This window comes from Oenanthe melanoleuca, chromosome 1, assembly GCF_029582105.1.
Source record: "Oenanthe melanoleuca isolate GR-GAL-2019-014 chromosome 1, OMel1.0, whole genome shotgun sequence".
NCBI lineage: Eukaryota > Metazoa > Chordata > Aves > Passeriformes > Muscicapidae > Oenanthe > Oenanthe melanoleuca.
The window spans coordinates 84426138-84447679 of NC_079333.1; the positions used below are offsets into that span (position 1 = coordinate 84426138).

General features: G+C 39.8%; 2 protein-coding genes across 2 annotated transcripts in view; one reads left to right on the forward strand and one right to left on the reverse strand.

Moving 5' to 3' along the window:
• The window catches only part of MRPS9 (mitochondrial ribosomal protein S9), a 34307-nt gene extending 26085 nt beyond the window's left edge, over nt 1-8222 (forward strand). The window contains exons 7-11 of the mRNA XM_056482776.1: nt 708-783; nt 4065-4233; nt 5605-5713; nt 6493-6662; nt 8028-8222. Of these exons, the coding sequence (XP_056338751.1) occupies nt 708-783; nt 4065-4233; nt 5605-5713; nt 6493-6662; nt 8028-8119 (616 nt within the window). The 3' untranslated portion in view covers nt 8120-8222. The remainder of the gene's footprint in view (nt 1-707; nt 784-4064; nt 4234-5604; nt 5714-6492; nt 6663-8027) is intronic.
• The window catches only part of TGFBRAP1 (transforming growth factor beta receptor associated protein 1), a 95540-nt gene that overhangs the window by 26476 nt on the left and 47522 nt on the right, over nt 1-21542 (reverse strand). The window lies entirely within an intron of this gene.

Consider the following 21542-nt stretch of genomic DNA (forward strand, 5'->3'; position numbering starts at 1 on the left):
AAGCTAGTTACATCTTTGCCTTAAATTTACCTGATAATGTTGGTAGGTGTATTTATGGCTGTTTCGTTGGTCACTTCAATCACTGTTTTTTTTCTTTGCATTAGCATCTCTGTATGGGGCTGTTTTCTTAGAAATTTCTGCTTTTGCTATCGTCAGTGCAGTCACTGTTCTGAGCAGCTCAAGATTGCACAGTGGATAGAATACAGGGTGTCACTGCTATGGTAATGCTTTGACTATGCTTACTGCTAGTGCTGTTCTCTCTATATTGATCAGAAAAGTAAAGACCAGCGGCAAAAGAATTTGATTTTAACATTCTGCCTTTGATTTTACTCTTTGCTTCTAGTAAACCAAATTTTTCCTGGCAGCAGGCTTTTAAAGTAAGTTATAAGTTGGGAGGATTAAGATCACTTCCTATTACAGTACTACTTTAATTCAATCTCAGACTTCAATAATATGAATAATGCATAGCTGATACTCATAATGGTCATGTGGTTAATTCAATACATGAAGTTACCATACCTTTCAAAAGGCAGATCTTTTAAAATCAACATAAGCCTTCTCATGTTTACTATAGGAATGTGATCTGCATTCATTTGTAGTGGAAAATGTATTTCTCAACGAAGACTGACTGTATGTGTGGTCTTTTGTGATGTAACTCTTAATTGCATGGTTAATTAAAGGAAGAATATATGTGATATTTTAAACAGAAACCTGGCTGGCAACAGATGGCTGACTAAGATTGAATTGGAAGAAATGTTGGTAGAAAAAGTGTCAGATGATGATGTAAGTAATTAATCTTCCCAATCTTAAGGAGGCTTGTGTCTTAAGGATATGGACTCTGGGTGCCTTTTTGGATACTGGAAAGGTATTTTGCAGAAGCAGGTGCTCTTCAGAAGGAGTTTTCTGAATTCTGATGAAGTCTGTATATGTTCACAGCACTGCCACATTCGTGTTATTTTGAAGTGACTTATGTTGATATTTTTTATCTAGCACAATATATAATTGTTAAGAACTTTCCATTGTTACTAGCATAATTTCATTTTTCTCCTGGCAACGTTGTGAGACCTAGAGCACTTGTTTCTTGTTATCTAATTATGTGGTCAGGAATGGGGTATAAGAATTTATTATAGAAATAAATGGTCATTTATTGTAGTTACAGATGAAAAGTAAACAGGGCTAGAGCCTCTGTTACTAATTGTAGAGAAGGGGCAAATATTCAGCATGGGGAAATGCAGTGGATTTGTATAATAGTAGACTGCACAGAGTTAATTTATTTAATGTTAAGGATGACATGGTAATGATATAAAAGTCACAAAGGGCTTACTAGAAATTAGGAGTCCTTTTTCTTAGTGATTGACTACAAAATCAAGTAACAGAAACAGGACACAAAGCTGTATATATCTGTGGTTTGATACAGATATCTCCTGTTACATTCTCCATGGTATGAATATGGTGGGAGAGAGGAGAGTTTTGCAGTTTCCTCAGTATCTGCAAACTGTATCAATCTGTAAGTCTGGAGTTGTCCATCTGTCTCTGGGGATAAGACTATTCATCCTAATAGTCATACCCTTTTTCCTCACTCAGATCTTTTTCCCTACAGTCCCCTGAAGAGCATTAGATTTTCTAACAGCAGGTTCAGTCTCTGTGACCAGCTTTTGGAAGCTTGAATATGACAGTACCAGAGAATGTAACTCTATTTGTCTGAACATTCCAAGTGTTTTATCACCTAGAAGCAGTGTTCCTCAATCTTGTCTGTCCTGTGAACAGCAGCTTTGCAGAAACAGCACAACAGCAGCAAACATGCCCTTTGCTTGGTTGTCATCTGGAACAGTGGGATATGGTGGCTTTCTTGTCTGTGGGGCATGTAAAAAGGTCTCAAGCAGATTGTGCCCATAAGCATAAGTTAGAAGTAGTTGTTGTAAATTCTCCATCCTGATAATATCTAGGATACTTTATCTTGCTTGCAGTAGAAGCCAGTAAGATTTCAGTATTTTCGGTAGCTCCTGCATTTGGAATTGTCACATCCCGAGGTGTCTCCTTAGACCTGAGATCACCTCTGGAGGACATGCAGGTGGTCTGGAACCCAGCTTTTTCCAATGCCCATCAATGAGAGACTGCAGGAGGCTGTTCTTAGAGGTTTTCATGGTTGTTTATTCTTCCTTATCTCAGGAATGCTTTGTCCAGCGAACAGCGGTTTGCTCGCCAGACGTCCAGGGCAGAATCTGCCTGGTAGAGGCAGGACTTATCTTCTATAGTCTAAATTATGTACTAGGTATTTACAAATGACCCCCAATACAATACAATCTTGTTACATGGTGCAGCTCTGTTCTCATCCAATCTAAAAGTGCCAGCGTGTCACCCAGCATGGATGACACAGAGAAGGCGGAGGAAGAGGTATCCACACCCCCAATTCTCCATCTTGGCCACGTGTCCCTTATCACAAACATTCTAGAAATTTGCTAATTCTACATTCTAACAGTCTAATTTACACTCTATTTATTTTTGCGGCTTGCATTTCTTCTCTCAATGTTGGTAAGTTGCTCCAAGGAGCCAAATCCAGCCCCTGAGACACCTGGGTCTCATTCCAGGGTCTTTGGGGACCCCGCCAGGGGGTCTTAAACCTTCCAGGGAAGCCAGAGGAATACTCTGGACTCCCACATGGAATGGTCATTTTTTTCCTCTCCAAGTGTCAGGTCTGTTTGTACAGCCAAATAGTTTGGTGTTCTTCAGTGCTTGGTTTTAGTACATTACAATAAACTTTAAAAATCCCCAACCAGCCAAAAACCCACACCAAACCCTTCTGCATACTGGCCTCTCCCATGTAAGACCACAAAGCCTCAGAATGTAGTAAAAAACATTATTTAAATCTATTTGAAATGTCTTAGTATAAGCTGCCAGTCTTAACTGCTCAAATTCTTACCTTTTGACACTGCAATAAAAATTTCAGTGATGTTTACATTATTAAACAAAATCAGAGCTATTGATTTTTTTTTTCTTTGCACTCTCCAAATGAAAACTGTTGGAAGCTTTCTACTTCTATAGACTCTATAATTTCTACAGTATTGTATTTCCTTATTTCTGCTCTTTAAAGGCTTTACCACAAGTCTGTGTCATATTGTTAGGTAGAAGTAGTTTTCAAGTAATGTCAGAGTTCCAGGGACTATTATTAAGTTACAAGAAAAATAGTAATTTTATGCTAGAGAAGACTCTGGTAACAGCGAGAAGAACAAATACTTGCAATAACTGCTTGTAAGTTAAAAAAAAAAACCTTAAAAAATCATATTATGATATCTATGTGAAAAATCTATATTTGATGGTGTGATACCTTTATATCTAGTGACAGCTGTCTGGAGCCCCTGCCAGTAACACATGGTAACAGGACAGCTTTTGGCACAAATGGGTTAATACACTGGTGTGTACTCTTTAATCACATGTTGAAGAACTTTGGAGGGAGGTATAAGGGGGAAGGAGAACCACACAGTAGTGAAGGATAATTTATTTCAAGAGGTTGCCCTTTAAGTCAAGTATCTCTTGAATTTTTAAATACCTTGATTGTTCAGTTTTAAAGGAAATCATAAACATTAAAGTAACAGCTTGAACAGCCAAAGGTAGGCATTTTTTTGTATATGTTATGAAATATAATCATTTATGAGATTCAGTTCAGTGAAATAAAATTATTTCCAAATCAGTGAATGTGCTGACTTACTAAAAAGCAGGTGAAAATCTTTTCAATAACAAAATACTTAAGATATCCCCCCTCAATTTTACTTTTTTTTCAAGTGAAATGAACTTCATTCTAATACAATAATCCTTTATTAAAAAGGGTTAGTTGTGCTTTGGAGTAAAGTTTCACTGTTCTCTGAAGAAAGAACTAGATGTCTTTAGTCACACAGAAAATGATGCAACTGCATGCTGTTCTTAAATCAGCATGTAGGTGCAAAAGTGTCATCTTGTCAGAAATCATCGATAAAAGTGAAGTAGGAAAGATCAATTAAATAAAAATAGAAAGATTTTGCAAATGCAATTACACTTGTATACTTTAATGAAGTCTTGTTGTCTTACAGTATTCAAGATTTATTCAACTCTTACAAAAATTGGTAGCCTTGCCATGTGCTGACATTGAGGATAAGTATATACAGAAGTTTTCCAAAGAAGTTCCAGTGCAGTTGCAGAAGGTGGTTATTGACCCCTTGCAGTATGATGAGCGAGGAGTGGCCTTCAGCACGGGGGAAGGTAAGAATTTCAAGTTGATTGGTAACAGTACAGGCTTTTTTCCTCTTCAATTGCTTTCTTTATAGCATGTACAACTGCTGAAAGTGTCACTACTTCATTTTATATGCTCATATATGTGTCTACTGCATGTATAGCTGTTAGTGATGGGACGTGGACTGGTCAGAAAGTACAAGTTTTTGTCCCAGACTCCTATCATCTGTTTTTTATATGTATTTCTATACAGTGATACCTCTGTGGAGAGGACCCCATTGTGCTACAGATTGTAGGATACAAAAACACTTTCATTTTTTCCAGAGCTGGCTGCTGAACATAAAGAGTGGAGGACTGCAGGAGCACAAACACATATGAATAATTCCATGGATATAAACAGTGTCGTTGCTTAGTATAAAAATGGCAGGCTTAGACTACTGGGTGACCTTTATCATGACTTTTGTTGGCAGTCCAACAGAGGGGAACTTGGAAGATGCAAAGAATAAATAGCAAGGCATTTGGATATTTACAAACAGCCTAGGAAAATGTGAAGAGGAAATGTCTAAATATTATGGGACAGAGATGGATAATGGGATATTGAACATTCATTCCGAGGTGGAGGGGATGTTAAAGAAAAGCCATGAAGGTCTCTCTATGTTCTAAACACAGGCTTTTAGGTTTCCTTTGGAGAGACACATAACTGGAGAACAATATAATATAGAATATGAATGATTGCATGGAAATAATGATGTGGCAACAACATGTATAGGAAAGGCTGATGACTTTCTGGACAAAGCATGTGTGCACACACACTTCATGCTGTACATTTAAGAGGAATTTTTGAGATTATGGGCATTATGCAGCAGGCAGCAGATGATAATTTGAGGGGCAAAATGGCTAGAGGGCTCTGCTTTACCTGGGTTGTGTTCAAGATTACATGACCACAAAGAGATACGAGAGCACCAAACCGTGATTTAATTTGCACTGGTTTTCAGTGGTATCTTCAGAACAGTAGTTAATGGAGTCCAATGAGCATGCAACCTATGTGATTTAAGAAAAGCCACCAAGTTTAATAAGTTCAAAACCAGTCTTGTTTGTGCCCCATCACCCCCAAAATGAAGAATGTCTTATTTGTTTCATAATTCCTTTATCAGAATGATTGCTTCTTTTGTGCTGAAGGAGATTGGTTTCCTAAAACACATTTCTCCCCCACTTAATAGACATTGATTAAAATATATTGAAAGATAGTTGTTCTTTGTTTGCATTTTTTTTGTTACTTCAGCCTGTGAAACCAAACAGCTGGCACTGTATGAATGTGTTGAGATTTGTTTAACTATTTGGGCATGTGAAGTTCTGTAGAATATTGAAGCCTCATAAAAGATTTGGTTTAATTCCTTTAAGGTAAAAGAAAAACTGCAAGTGCTACTGCAGTAGTTTATGACAATGGGACTGGAAAAATTACAGTGAATGGAATAGACATTTTACATTACTTCCCAGTGCTGCAGGACAGGTGAGAACACTATGAAATGCTGTATTTTTACTGTTCTTAAGTTATTCCAGCAAAAGTAACACCGTATGGTTATATGTTGGTGCTGTGCTGATTTTATGTTCTTGTCTCTGCATAACTATCTGTTTTATAAAAATGTGTCTTGCATTTTCTCCTAATTTTCAGGAGTTTACTGATAGGCAAGCCTTGCTCTGTGCTCCTTGCCTCTCCGTTTCTGAATAGATGCAAAAACCAAGAGCACGGACTGTTTTAATAGCTCAAATTTTAGTTCCCTCAGAAAGGGCGTGAAATTTATTTTAAAAATAAATAATAAACATTATCTTTAATTTTTTTGCAAGAGATTTGCAAATTGCATGCATGTCTAATTGCTCTGGTATACAGTAACATAGTGGAAGCAAGCAGGATGAGGCTTTCCATGTAAAGCTTCAGATTTTGGGGGATATGTACAGTCTGATATAGAGAGGACTCCTCACAAAGTTTCTATTCCTAATGTGATCTTTGTTTTTGTTTTATATTGTGATTTTTAAGCTCAAGAATAGAGAGAGAGGTTGCTCAGTTTCAATATCCAGAGCTGATAGATCTTGGCTTCCTTATAGAAATAATGGAATAAAAGTAATTGTAAAACTGAACTTAAAGTACTGAATGCCTTTCTGGATCTCTGCCCAAAAGTTAACTATGTTTTTGTATATACAAAGATAAGAAATGTGCATCACATGGAACTTTATGCACATTAATATTTTTAATTTTTCTTCTTTTTTTTTTTTTTTTTTTTCCTCTCTTAGGGAGCAGTTGTTGTTCCCTTTCCAGTTTCTTGGCAGAATTGGAAAACATGATACAGTTTGCACAGTCTCTGGTGGAGGAAGATCTGCACAGGCTGGAGCAATACGTTTAGCCACTGCAAAAGCCTTAAGGAGTTTTGTGACAGAAAAGGAGGTGGAATTCATGAGGCAAGGTAGAAATTGAAATTATTTCAATGTTTCTTAATGTATTTCTGGTAATTAACAGAATTAATACAAGGATCATTAAGGACCAGATTTGAGTAAATAATCCCAGTGAAACCTTGTGTATTGTATGAAAAGGATCTGCATTTATTTATAGACTGTTTTCACTTGTTTCCTACCATCCTTTGTGTACATTTTGGATGACTTCTCAAGCGTTTTTCCATCTGTTCATGACCTCTTTCAGGTCTGTTAACCCACTTATATTGTCTCAACATAGAATCACAAACATGAATGTGTATTCACTATTAAATTAATCTGGATCAGACATTAGTGAGCTGCAAGGTACCAAGATTGTGGTTTATTTTACTTGACTGATCACGTCTTGTTCATATTTTAAAAAATTTTCTTCTCAAACATAAATGCTGGAGGGTTGGCTTTGAAGAGAGAGAAATCAGCACAAACATACTGCATGCAACTAGCCAAACTGAGGGAACTTCTTTCCTCTCTTGCATAATTTAGTATTTACAAGGTACCTAGGATAAGACAGAATTTGTTTAGATAACTGCAGGATTTGATGCTTCTCTGTGATGAGATGTCCATGCTGTTTCAGCAAATGCAGAGTTTTGAACAGCGAGCTTTTAACTATGCTCTTTCTGAACTAGTAGCAAGAGTACTTGCCTGTATTAGTGGCAGAACAGCTGTGATATTTTTCACTCTACTGTCAGCCATGAAACCAAAGCTGTCTTCACACTTTGCAGCAAGTTTCTTTGACTGTACCTTTTCAGCACTGGCAAGTATGACTTGCTAGGAAAACCCTTGTAAATAGACATTGTAATGAGCTTGGTATCTTTACTGAGATCAGCATAATTCTGAACATGTTTGGGACATTGCAAAATATATTTTTAAGTATATTTATATGTATAAATATATTTGTACTTATATATAAATATACCACAAAACAGTGGTCTTCAGAATGGTGAATGTGCAACTGATCCATTGGGATTCAGTAAGAATGTGCTGTATATATTTCATAAGTGAATAAATACATTTATTTGGGAGAACGTGCTCAAAAATACTGTTAGGACTGCATGATCAAAAAAGTTTGAAGACCACTACTTTAATGACTTAAGCAATATGAGTAGATAAAAAGCAGTGGGTGGTCATTTTAGTGGTGTGTAATGGAAAATATGAATGAAGTTAAAATATTAGAGGATCTGACTATGCTCCTTTCAGTGTTTTGTGGTTCTGAACCTTTAGCCCTCCAGATGCTACAAATCATACTGCTAGTGAAAGTCAAAGTCACTTGCTCACAGGGAGTATACCTGTAATATCAACTAGTAGCAGTAGATAAATGGGTGCTTCTCTGTGTTTTGTAGCTGGATTGCTAACAGTTGACCCACGTGTGAAGGAACGAAAAAAGCCTGGTCAAGAGGGACCGAGACGGAAATTCACCTGGAAAAAGCGATAAGTCTTGAGTATTTAAAGAGTGACAAAGTTTCAAAATGTGCTGATTTATGATTTAAAACTGTTGTATGAATATATGTAGTAATAAAGACTTTTTCCCCCCTTTATAATTATGTCTTCTGTTTAAAAAGCAACAACTCTAAATTTATTTAAAATTGTGGAAAATCATGGTGCAATTTGATGGAATGTTAAATCTAAAATAGTTACCCAAGTGCCAACTTTGCATCTTAACTTCAATGAAGTCAATAACAATTTATAAAACTGTTGGTGGATTGTAACTTTTAAAAACCAGTCTATTTGTTTAAATTCTGACATTAGGCAGCTCCTAACCAAGTATTTAGATATCTTCAATATGCCTCCTTTTCTGCCTCGCAGGTACCTGAGAATAAGCAACAGCTTCCTGCCTAAACTGTGGAGTTGAGAAGCCAGTGAGAATAGTACTGACAATTGAGGGGATGTTGAGAGAGGAACTGTCACAGAGGATAACCTTTGCCTGTGGAATCAGTTGTCTCCAGGATGCTTCCCCAGGTTAAGTAGGGAGTGATTCAGAACAAGTACCTAAATTTAGGTTCTCTGAATCATCCTCTGGAGGAGTCAGTTTTTCTGTTCTTTCCCCAAATGCAGAAAGAGCTGCAGGGATTGATTAAGCTGAAGTTGTCTTTTAGAACACTCTTCTCCACCCCTTAAATCTCAAGGGGCTTGTTCAAGGAGGCGTGTTCCGAATATGGCTAATGCATAAAGATAGCATTGGACTCTTTGCCAAATACAGTCATAACTTTTCTGTTTTAAAATCAGAAGCAGGAGGTGATGACAGTGCTGCCCACCTCCTGTCTATAATTGTAGCCTTCCAAAATAGATTAGTGGTTAGAGCTCTCACCCTAAAGCTTAAGGTTTTGGTTTATTGCAAACTTCCTTCCGGGGACAGAGGTCAAATTCTTTCAAGGAAGTGTATATCCTTCATCTGTCCTGGAGGAAGTGGGCCACAGCATAAAAAAAAAAAAAAAATTAAGTTTATCTCACCAGGAAAAGCAGAAAAATACACCTCAGTAGTTTTAACAACAGGGCACTTTCCAGCTTTCTTTTCATTTAGAACACTTCAGTACCTGGAATTCTTTCTCCCAGACAGATTTGTTTAAGTGCTAGAGTACCTGTTCTGCTGTAGATCATACCAAAAGCTACACCTCAGAGGTCACAAAAGGTGTCAGCAGGTCACCACAGGTGATAAGCAACTGTGAGTGATGTGTACAGGTCATTTTTTTTCCCGAAGCAGCATTCAGGGGAGCAACAAATAAATAGACCTCATCAGCTGGGCAAAACAGAGAAAGTCAGAAACAGGATATGCATCCCTGACTGACATGTTTGTGATTCCTCTACCCAAAGCCTGTGCTTCTTTTTAACTTCAGTTTCATGAGAATACTCTGTAAAGTTGGGCAAGATTCCTCATTGCTAAGGTGTAGTTAGCATCTCAGTCAGAATACATGAGGCTGAAATTACCTGAAAGAATGTTTTCTAAGTTGGGTGTTGGCCTCTTTTCCAAAGAAGCAAGTGATAGAATGAGAGGAAACCACCTAAAGTTGTGCCAAAAGTTTAGATTGGATATTAGGAAAACTTTCATCACCTAGAGGATTGTCTATCCCTGGATTAGGCTGTCCAGGGAAGTGGTAGAGTTTCCATCTCTGCAGGTAGTTATAAGACATGTAGATGTGGAGCTTGGGGACGTGGTTTAGTGGGGCTTGGCACTGCTGGGTAAATGGTCAGACTCTGGATTTAGAGGTCTCTTCCAATGCAGGAGATTCTGTGACTGGTTAAATTGGAATTGAATTCAGTTGAATTTTACACCTGAGGCAATTCACCTGTCCCTTTGAAAAACAAATGGGGGTTTTACATGAGAGATTCTACACTAAGGCAAATACAGAATTTAAATTAAATTTCTTTAATTTAAATCTGAATTGCTTGTGTGTAGCAAAATAACTCTGTCATCTGTCAGTAGAAGTTGTGATTTGTAATAAAAGCATTCATCCATGCTGGGACAGATACCTAAGGATCCTTTTGCTGTGCTCACCTAATGAAATGAACATAATCACATGGTCTTGAAGGTGCTGTCTGAAGAAGATTCTGGAGAAGATTAAATAGTAGATTTTTTATTTTAGTATCTTCACATATGAGAATTGACCAGTTTGGCCCCGTTACTAGGCAAGAAACTACTAGTGCAACAGCCTATCAGCACCTAAAACATGCAAAGTCTTTTATTATGTTTTAAAGGAATTATTAGTGTTTTACCTTCCAAAACAAGTATGGCCGTGACCTTTGATGTTGTAACTGAGCGAAGAAAATGAGATAAAGTTTCAGAATTTACCATAGGTTTTTAGGAAAGTCACTAGGAATACTAGTTAGTGCTGTGCAGCCAGGTCACTTGCTTAATAGCTACTGACTCAGGCTTTCAATTAAATCTGAAAGTAAGCCAAGAGAGAAAAACATTTTTAAAAGAGAAAAAAAAACATCAACAACCCAGAATTGTACAGTTTGGGTTTTTTTTATTTTTCATTTGTATGAAGTTCCTCTCAATCATCTGCAATGTGTCAACATTTATAAGTTAGGAATTTAAATAGCTGTATCAAGAAAGACTGCTATATCTGTAGTGTTAAAGCTGACGAAAAGGTGAAACTACCACTTTTTCACTCATTTTTGCAGACATCAGAACAACTATCATGTGGAAGAACCAAATAAGGAAATTTGTCAGGGTTATTAATCATTATTTGTGACAGCAGTTCATCAGTTTGAATAACCTGTTTTAAATTCCCATTCTTCTTACTCCATTGCATCTCCAAAGTTACTGAGAGAAGCAGCCCTGAACACTTGGCTTCTGTGTTCAAGCCAGGCTTCTTAGGTCTCAGTTTTGAGCATTTGCAATGTGGACCAACTTACCTCGCCAACAAGATTTCATAATTTAGTGTCCTGTGACAGGTGCTTATACACAGAACATCAAAGTATTTTCTGAATATGGGCAGAAAGAAATCAGCCCTCCGTTTTTTAGGCAGTTGTATGTTGTGATTCATCCAGGCTGATTTGTTTGTTTGGCTTTGCCGTTCTCCACCAAGTGGATGGTTTTGCTGTAGGATGCCAGAACTGCCCGTGAGACAAACGGAGGATGTGTGTGCCAGCGCTCTCCGGTGCTTGTCCCTTGTCCCGCTCTCCGGTGTTTGTCCCTTGTCCCGATCCCTCGGTCCGCCGGGAAAGCCGCGCTGTCCCGGTGCGGGCAGTGCCGCCGCGCCGCCACCAGGTGGCGCAGCTCGCAACAGAATGGAGAGCCGGGATTGGGATGCGGATCCTTGGGAAAGAGGGGAGGAATCTTCCTCCTGAGCGCTGCTTCAATAAACACAGGTTAATATGAGAATAAATGCATTGAGTTTCCAAAGGGTATAATCGAATTGTCTTTCCAGGTGTCAGGATTTTTTTTGTTTGTTTGTTTTGTTTTTTCTCATGACAAAAGGGTTTAGTGAGGAATAATAAGTGTCAGTTAATACTAGTTTTCAGCAGTCTAATTTCAGTGTGTAAGTAATACCTTCAAATTAATAGTACATTATGCTAAGAAATGCCCGCTGCTCTTTGAAGCTTGGGAAGGGTACTGTAACCTTGTGCAAGTCATCAAAAATCACGGAATGGTTGGGGTTGAAGGCACCTTCAAAGATCTTCTAATTCCACTGTCCCTGCCATGGGCAGGGACACCTTCCACTGGAGCAATGGCTCAAAGTCCCATCCAACCCAGCCTTGAACACTTGCAGGGATGGGGCAGCCATAGCTTTTTGGAGCAACCTCTTCCAGAATCTTACCACCCTTATTGTAAAGAATTTCTGCCTTATGTCCAACCAAACCTACCCTTTGAAATCTCATACATAGCATAATAAATATAGTTATTTAAATAAAATGACAGAAATCAGTTTTGGCTAAGGGGAGGGAAATTTGTTATTGAAACTGTATTTTGATGTACAATTTCATAAAATTCTTGTAAATATTGAAATTAATTTTCCCAGTGTTCTCTGATACTTTATATGGATAAAATTTCATGGGCTGGAATTAGAAACTTTTTTTTAATGCTGTGCTAGCACACAGTGGGTATAAGATGTGGTATCTTACTAAATGTCCAGACAAACAAGTAAACATAAATCACTGCCTGTGTACCTGCCCACACAAAAAGTGTGGGAGCAGAACAAAACAAGCAAAAAAATGGGCAGTAATGGGTTTAGATTTCATGGTGCTTAGCATCTGCCCTCAGCCACTTTGTCAGAAATCACCTTCCCTGTTAGTTCTCAGTATTAAACACCCAAATGTTGAGGCCTTTCTGGTGGGCAATTCCAGCCCACCTGCCACTTCTCTCCTAGTTACCAGCCCCATCAGCTGTGGTGGATGCTCTGCTGGGAACTTGCTCCATTTGAAGGAAGAAAGAAAACCTTGAGTGCTCCACTCACAGCGCAGTGTGTTTCAACACACTAAATCTTTGAGGCATTCAAGGCGTGTCCTGACTATTTCTTCATCATTTCAATAAATGTCACATTCAGATGCTGGTGATAGTGACATAATAAACAATGCAAGCAGCCTAGTGTGTGCTTGCCACATGTCCAGAAGTAATTTCAGACTGGGAGATAATTAACAGGAGATACAAAATGGTTAAATCTTTCTGAAAGTGCTGGTTTGCCTCTGAGGTCAATAAAAGCAAACTCTTCTTGGTTCCAGAACTGGTCCTGACACTTTCCTGCTGACCTGGTAGCACTTTACTTTAGTAACTGTGGTAACTGATGTCATGCTAAGAAAAAATTGATTGCACTAACAGTACCAGGGCAGAAATTATTTTTAAAAATTATAGCGTGTCTTGGTACTGTCTTTATTTCAAGTCCCAGAGCAGCCCTGCAGGATTTGGAATGGTGGCACCACTAAAACTTTGGCCTTATATACCTAATTCCTGGAGTGTTGGATTGCATGTGAGCAGTGACAGCCATAATGCATTTGTACTGCTGGAAATATCAATAGGATATTTTTGTTTGTTTAAACTTATATTCATATGACATCAGCTGGCGTTTTATAGGAAAATATTTTACAAAGTAACAATGAGTATGGACTATCCATTGTCAGCTTTAAAATGGTAAGAATATTGTTACAGATTGCATAACAGAGAAAGAAGAAATCATTGCTTTGTAAAGGACCTTGTGTTTCTGTCTTATAAAACTCTTTTCACACTTGGTCTGAGCACAACATGCCCATTTCTGCAAGTGTGAGGTGATCCAGCATAATCCTCACTGAGTGCTCTTAGGCAGGAGCAACAATGCCCGAGAAGGCTGTGACATGAGCACTGACAGTGCTGACAAAACATCTGCTTCCTTCAACTCCATTGCAAAAGGAGAAGGCAAGCACATGATTGCACACTATCCTCCTTGCTCAGCTCACAAACAAAGTCACAGGGCAGCTGGGCTGTCAGGATCTTACACCTTTCTGCCACGTGTCACCTCTCATGCTCAACCTGAGCTGAACACCCCATCTCAGGAGTAACTTTGGGGACAGCTGAGGGATGCCCCAGGCAGCTGCTGCAGGGTGTGTTGCAGTTCAGGCATGCTGTTGGTGTGTTTGCTGAGAGAGGGAAATGAGGCTCAGAGAGCTGGCACTGAGTGCTGTGTGCTGGTGGGGAGGCACCCCAGCAATGCTGGAACAAGGGCTGCCCCTGCTCATGTAATAGAAATCTAGGATCTGTTATTTAATAAAAGTTCACCTGTGGATTACATCACCTGCAAGGTGGTGAGGAATTTGCTTTTCTCCTTGCTCAGCTTCAGTTAAATTCTTAGGAGTTAAAAGCATGTTCTTTAGTGAGACCCTGACATGCATCCTGGCATCTCTTGGATGTTTTTGAGCCAAGGCCACAGTGCCTCCTGCATTCATTCATCTGAGATATCTCTGGTAGCTATTGCTTCTGCTAGGAGAGCTGACACAGATTTAACATTCAGCTTTCCTCAAAGAGTTTCCTTCCCTGTGAGACAGTCACTTTGAGACCTATTCTAATTCCTCCCCCTGTATTACCTCTGAACTCTGCATAATGTCAGAAGTTAAGCAAATCAGCAGATTATTTTCTTCTCTAAGTCATGCTTCCAAAGGTGACTCATTTGCACTCAAGTTGTGAAGATCCCTTAATGATTTTATTTGACTAAGGCAAAATGAGAAAGGAAAATGATATTTAGAAAATTTCACTAGAACAACATTTGCTTCTTTGTTTCTCTAACAGCCAGATTTCTGTGTGATCTCTGCCTTACTTCATCAGGGATAGCTGGTTGCTCCTGGTGTGCTGATGGAGCTGATACTGATGGGCTGAGTGTGCAAAGCATACACCTTACCCTCTGGAAGACTCGTGCCTCAGACCAGGAACGTGCAAAACAGCTGCCCCATAGAGATACTCCATCGTATGGAACAAAACCGGGCAGGAGGCAGAACAGCTGAAAGCAGCTGCATTCAGGGGCAACTGAACTTCCAAGAGCACCAGGCCAACCCTGCCAGCTGCTGAAGTCTGGGGAAGCCCTAGGAAAGAGTCAGCTCTGTAGAGGAGCCACCTCAGGTGTGAATTGCTGTTCAGTGTGGAAGCTGTGGCACCGACTGATGCAGTGATAGTGCTTCAGCTGTTTGGGGTATCACCCTTCATTCATGAAGGATGGGGTTCCAGATCTCCCCCACCTGGCAGCTGGGCTGCTCTCGGGTTGGCAGGACAAAGTATGGGAAGGGTTTCATCGTGGGAAGGAAGAGCTGCTGGCTGGAACTCTCACATTGTATGTGGGCAGAGGATGTACCCCTTCTGTACAGCAATGCAGATGATTTTATTTGCCAATAAAACAGGGACACTGGCTGTGTTTCATGATCCACTGTGAGCTTATTTTTATGTTAAGGAACTTATAATTTAATATCGCATGTTATGTTAGCATAAAGTTTATCAGATGTTTAACTTCAAAAGTCAAGACTTCACTGCCTGAATTTGGCATAAATCTGATTGGTTTCTTTTGTAGAAAGCCAATTTAGGAATCAATTATATATTGTAATGGGTGTGAAAACAGCTCTTCTTTGGTCATTGTAGTAGATTGCAGCTTGTAGTCTGACATCACTTAACTGCACAGCAAATTGTTTGAAAATGAAAACTCCTATTAGGACACTTAAAAAATTTCTGTTTCAAATGACTACTTAACAACCATTAAAGCATCTTTATAGAAAATGTCACTACCCTCGTTACATCTGTACCTTTGGTTAGTTTCTTTCCCACTTTCTAATTTTCTCCCAGCATCTTGCAGCTTGCCTATTATTTGGATGTATAATTAGAAATCTATTATTATGTTTTATGGAGATGTAAAGAGTAGGAAGAAAGCTGCATAACTACTTTTTACATACAGCATGCAAATTATCCACCTTGTGTATTTTGGCTCTGAATGTTCTGCAGATGTAGTTTCATTTCCCTTGGATCTCTGTTTACCCATTTTTATTGCTAGTCATCAAGTATAGAAGCAGAAAAATCAAAATAGGAGGGGAGGAGGGACCTTTCCAAAGAAGCAGCTTCGCATGCCCCCATCACAGAGCAGTATCAAAATTAATGTGCTTCACCTACACAGTTCTGTGCATGGCCATTATTTATAATAGATGGTCATGGAAATGGTAGGGGTAATCAAAATCTCATGAGAAAATGGTCACTGCCACAGCTGAATAGTCAGGAAAGTGCTTTGAAGGATACGGTTTTAAATGTTCAATCCAGATGCTATGTGTGGTGAGAAGGATGTGGGATGGGCCTTTGGATGTACCCACAGCTCAGGATGAGCAGCACCTCTTTCCTCAGCCTCACTCTTCCAGATGAATGGTGTTGTGGACTTGCCTAAGGATAATATCCCACTGTGTGCTACGCTCAGGACCTGATCTGACGTCAGTGGAAACCTTTACATCAGGTCCTTACATTTTTAAGGATTAAGATCCCTCTGGTAAACTCCCATCAGTGCCTGTGGCACAGTGTGGTTTATGGGCTGCACTCCAGATTTTCCAGTTCACTGGAGAGTGAATGAGGTGGATGTTTGTACTTTCTCCCTGTGCAACCCACCAGACAGAAATGTCTTGAGCCAAGAGGCTCCTCCGTGCTCTGCAGCTGTTGGTCAGAAAAATCTGGTGAGGCTCTGAAAGCTGGAAAAGCCTCTGAAGCTTGGCCACCCATTTCGATGCAGCATCGAGTGCTGAATGCCTTGGGAGAGCTGCAAGCCTTGCTGTGCCTTTTGGGGTCCCTTGCTGGATCCCTGAGAGCACTTGCCCAGGTGGGAGGATGCCTGTAAGACAGGGAGGGCTCAGTGCAATGTCTTCAGAGATTGCTTTAAACTGGCATTGGACATCGGAACTGCTACCAGTGCATGAACGTGGCTCTTGGAGAGGGTATAAAAACACATGATCTTTCTCTTCGGGGGGAAGGAGGAGGATGCCAGTGTTTGAGAATGAGCTGCCTTCACGAGAGAAGGATCCTGCCTGGTGGGGGTCTGGCAGAGACCTGTGATGTGTGAGTTAAGATTACACATAGCCTTGGTGATATATGGTTCAGTGTAACTTTTGAATATTAAATTCAAAAACCAAAAAAGAGCAAAGTGCACCTAGCAGGTATGCATTTTAAGAAATATATTTTGTTTTATTGAATATAAGCTAATTTGTTTAGTCACTGGCTGGACAAAATGAGATTTAACATCTTTACAATATAAATATTTTTCCCCATTTTGAGTTGCTGCTGGTGTGACTTAGCTTTTAATTTAATATAACTGGCAAAAGAATGGATTGCCCAAGGGTATCAACATCTTTTAGTCAGAGTAAAAGCAGGAAACAAGTTGTGGTCAACCAGATGCTAACACCTTATAATAAAATAATGGTTGATCAGTGTATTGTATGCATGTATACATGAACACACATTTGCATCCAGGTTTTACACTCTTACATCTATTAGAACTAGGGAAGATACATAATTCTTTCGTATTTAAATAAATAAACTTTTCCTTGAGCTAATTTGATAACTGTGCTATAAGGACTGGAACAATTCAGAATAAAGTTGCAGTTACGATGCTGGATGAGCACATAGTTCAGCTCCTGCTTTATTCCAGAGCTTGTATGTGACTGTGGACAAATTGCTGACTGCCTGACCATGAGCTGCAACACCTGAACAGAGACAATAGCACAGGAGATACTATTGAACTCATTTCAGTGCCCAAGCTTTCAGAAGAGAATCCAGATGTGACCATGCTCATGCCAGTCACCCTGGGCCTGTCTGTCCATCCTCTTGCTGCTCTCAGGCAGCCTGCAGCTTCTGCTGCAGCCCTCATGCTGTGTCCTGAGCTCAGTCTTTGGTCTGATGGCCCCAGAGGTGCTGCTCTCAGAGAAGAGCAGCACTGCCTCAGCTGCTCCCAGTCTGCCACAAGACTCCCAAGGGCTCAGTTCTACTGGCCTTTGGGACTTATTGAACCTTATATGGCTACACAGCTTGTAGCTGGTGCTCAAAACTGGACTATGGCTTTTTGGAGCTGTAGAAGAAAGAGAATTGTGTTTCTAGGATGAGAGGTTGAGCTACAGAAAGGAGGAAAGGGGCAGGAGGCCACGTCAGATCTTTTGTTTCTGCTGCCATTAGCGATGCTGGAGATGCCATGAATGACCACTGCTTGGGGTGGCAGTGTATCATTCCTCAGAACTGGATTATATCCTTTCTCTGTGTCTTCCTCTCCTCCTTGATGTCAGCACTGGTTCCTGAGCTGGCTCTGGTGTGTGTGAAAGAGGCACTAACACTGTGGCCAGTTTGGTGCAGTGAGAAGTTTCCTCCCACAGGTGATGGATGCTGTGCCTAAGCCTCAACTCTCCCTCTCATCAGGCAGGAAAGAGAAGCTTTGTCCAGCTGGAGGTCTGCCACAGTTATTCCCAAGAGACCAGAGAGCAACTTGGCTGCATTTGTGCAAACTTCCATAAGTTTTTTCATTTTAGGGTTGCTGTAGCATTTTATCCTTACTGGCAGGAGAGGGTGGGATTTCGAGACATTGGGGTTGCTGCTTGCAGTGTCAGAAGTGATGAAGCTCGACCAGGTATGGACCAGGACATCTCTAGCTCAGTCCTGTCCCATTTATGTGCTGTGTCTTGCAGGTCCAACAGCTGTAGAAACCTTTTAAAACCACTAGTTTAAGAAGATATATCTCTGGATACACCAGGGAGGAGATCTGTTGAGGAAGCAGGTGCCAGTTTTCCATAGTTACTTTTAAGAGCCAAATTGTGCCTTAGTGCTGATTTTTAGTTTTAAGGCAATATTGAGAATTTAAACACCCTTCTTTCTTTTTTATTATTTTTTATTTGATCCAGCTGGAGCTCATACTTCCTCTTTAACTTTTTCTTTTATTATTTAAAATCCTTAATTATCTGAGACAAAATTGGTAAGAAAATCTGCAGAATCTAGGGATTCCACAGAGCTCTCTCTATAAACACTCAGGCTATTCACTGTTGCCAAATAGACATGTGCCAACTCTGAAACACCCACCCACTCCCTCCTTCTGCTGCAGCAAACTAATAAGCACATTGATTACATTCATTTAAGGAAAAACACTGCTCTTTTAAACTTTACATCCCGCGTGCTTTAGATTTCTGATTACGAGAGATATCCTGTTTATCACACATCATGTGGTGAAAAAGCTACTTGACACACCTCAACGCATTAGATATTTTAAAAGAATATTTTATAGTGTACCAGCAAGTGGTAGTAAGAGATAATTATCATTTCCTGCAAGCTCTTGTACTATTTGCAAGATGAACGAGAGGTTTCTTAAATGTGATTTTTGTAAAGGTCCCTTAAATGCCTTCAATCCCCCCAAACAAAAATGTTCACATGCAGTTTCTCTCTTCCTTCCCTCTCCTCTCCCCCTTTCCCCCCTCCCCAAATCTGGAAAAACTTTGTTACAGTTATATGAGACATCCACTCAATGCCTAGTTTGCTTCTCTGTAAGAATCTGTATAGAATGACAATTCTGTAGTTAGATAGAGGTGCATATGCATATTATATATATATATAAGCAAATACAAAATCATATATATGTGTGGTACATACATTGATAAAATACATAGTGCACATTTAAGCCAAAGTTGAAACCCACATTTTTAAGATTTGAGGACTAGCAGGTATTGTCCCAAGTTAGATGAAAATCCTTTCCAAATGTCCCGTGCAGCTAGATGCAGTTATGTGCATAGACAAGCTTGCTTTCCTCCAAGGGACCCTTATGGGAGTCCCCCACTGAGCCCCAGGGCCCTGGAGCTGGCCAGCAGTGCTCCCTGGGTGTGATCCTGGCCAGGGTTCCTCAAAGTGTCAGTGCAGGGAAGGGGGACAGCTCCCCATTGGAGCAGCTGGTGCTGGATACCCCCTCAGAACAGCTCAGAAACAAGCAACAAATTCATTGCTAAGCTGTGGAAAACCTTGCCTGTCATCCTCCTCTGGGCCTGTTTGAGATTACTGCAGTGAATTTTTGTCATGAATGAGTGATTTGGCCACTTAAAGAAACACTGTCAAAGATAGTGGCAAAAGCAGAGTTCAATATTAATTTGTGAAAATATGACTTACAGAGTTTGATGGCAAGATTCACTCTATTACTTACTAGACAATTTGAAGCATCCATAGGATGATTAGAAGCAATTTGGAATGATTTCCATGGAAGCTAGGAATGCAAAAGGGGAGAGTGCCAAGGATATGGATGCAAAGATAAGGTTACAAAAGGGGTTGGCAGCACTTCATCGAAGAGTTCTTTAACATTTACAAAGCGATTCAATATGGTTCACTACAAATATAACAATGACTTAACTATAGATTTGAGATAGCAACATTTATGCCATAATCAATTCCCACATGGACAGGGTTGGTTTGTTAAATGGGGAAAATACCCAGACCCTAAGTAATAACCAGAATTCTGGTTCATTCCCCTCACTTGGAATGTCCTGAATGAGGAGGGTCGATGGCAGGGCACCAGCCACACTGGCTGAGCAGCAACATCCCACAGTGATGGGACAGTGCCATCACAGCACCATGCTGTTTCCAAACCAGACCTTAACCTTGAGCCTGGCAGTGCCCCCATGAGAGCTTGCAAGGGATTAATGACACAGAGGGATGGTGGCTGTACCTGGCATCCCACCCTGCAGCACCTCTCCAAGCAAGAACCATCTTGTGCTGGCTCTGTTTTGCTTTTCTTTCTCCAGAAAGGAGAGGTAGTAGAGAAATCTGTTGGGATCTGATTTTCCTTTGCTACTGAACTTCAGTATTTGTGATTCTGAATTCAATGCCAGGTGCTATGGTAATAGGGAACAGAGACTTGTACATCTGTAAAACCAGTCACCATAATCCAAATAACCCCTCATGGGCATGAGGTAATGTGAGTTTTTAAAATTCGGTCTGCTCATTTGTAACCTAGATTAAAACATTTGCCTCAGGTCCTGTTTGCAGACCACACAATGGCTATGACTGAAGTTGCATTGATGTTTCCACAGCTTCTCATTTTTAGGCTGGGGCCTACTTATATTTCTTAGTATAAGCATGTATCCTCAGTTCCAGATTCATTTTATTAGTTACCTTTAATCCTGTATATTGTTGTTCAAATCCATAAATATTTCTAAAAAATGTGTCTTTTCCCATTCATCTATACAATACTAATGTAGATTGAATCTTTCAGTCAAACCCAGGTACTGTTTGGCTTTGGGGTTTTTTTCATTCCATATGTGTGCAATCTCCATAGCTAGTCTAGTAGACTTTTAAGGTGCCATTTACTAAGAATTTTTCCTAATATTTTGACTGCTAACCACAGATTTTTTTCCCCTTAGAATAGCTTTTCTAATGGAACAATTCAGAAAAAGCACTATCATCATATCATAATGTACTGTGACAAGAACTGTTCAGCTTTATGTTTTGGCATTCAATGTATTCTCAGCTCTTCACTGTGTCTGGCAAGATGTTACAGAGAAGTAGTTGAGAAAAATCTTTGTAGTAGCAGATACAGGACAAATTGTAGCAGATCTCTTGCTGTTTTTCAGTTGTTTTTAATGTGTCTGTTTCTGTCTGACATCTTCCAGCAGAAGGGCAAGACACCAGCTGAAAACTTCCATGGTTTCTGTAGGCTTTCCAAGATTCAGCAGAGCTTGCTTCTGTCCTTGGAAAGAAAGGAGCAACTAACTCACACAGAAACCCTAAATATACAGAAATCATGGCTCACAGTAGAAGGGTTTAGTTGTAAATCTAAGTAAGTGAACTTAGTTCACTTCCAGAGACCTGAGTTGTTCAGATAAGAATTACTTCGTTTGGTCATATGTCACAAATCAGGAATTTGTGAAGTTGAAGAATCCTCTGTATTTTCAAGTGCTGCTGAGAAGCCTTCTATAAAGGG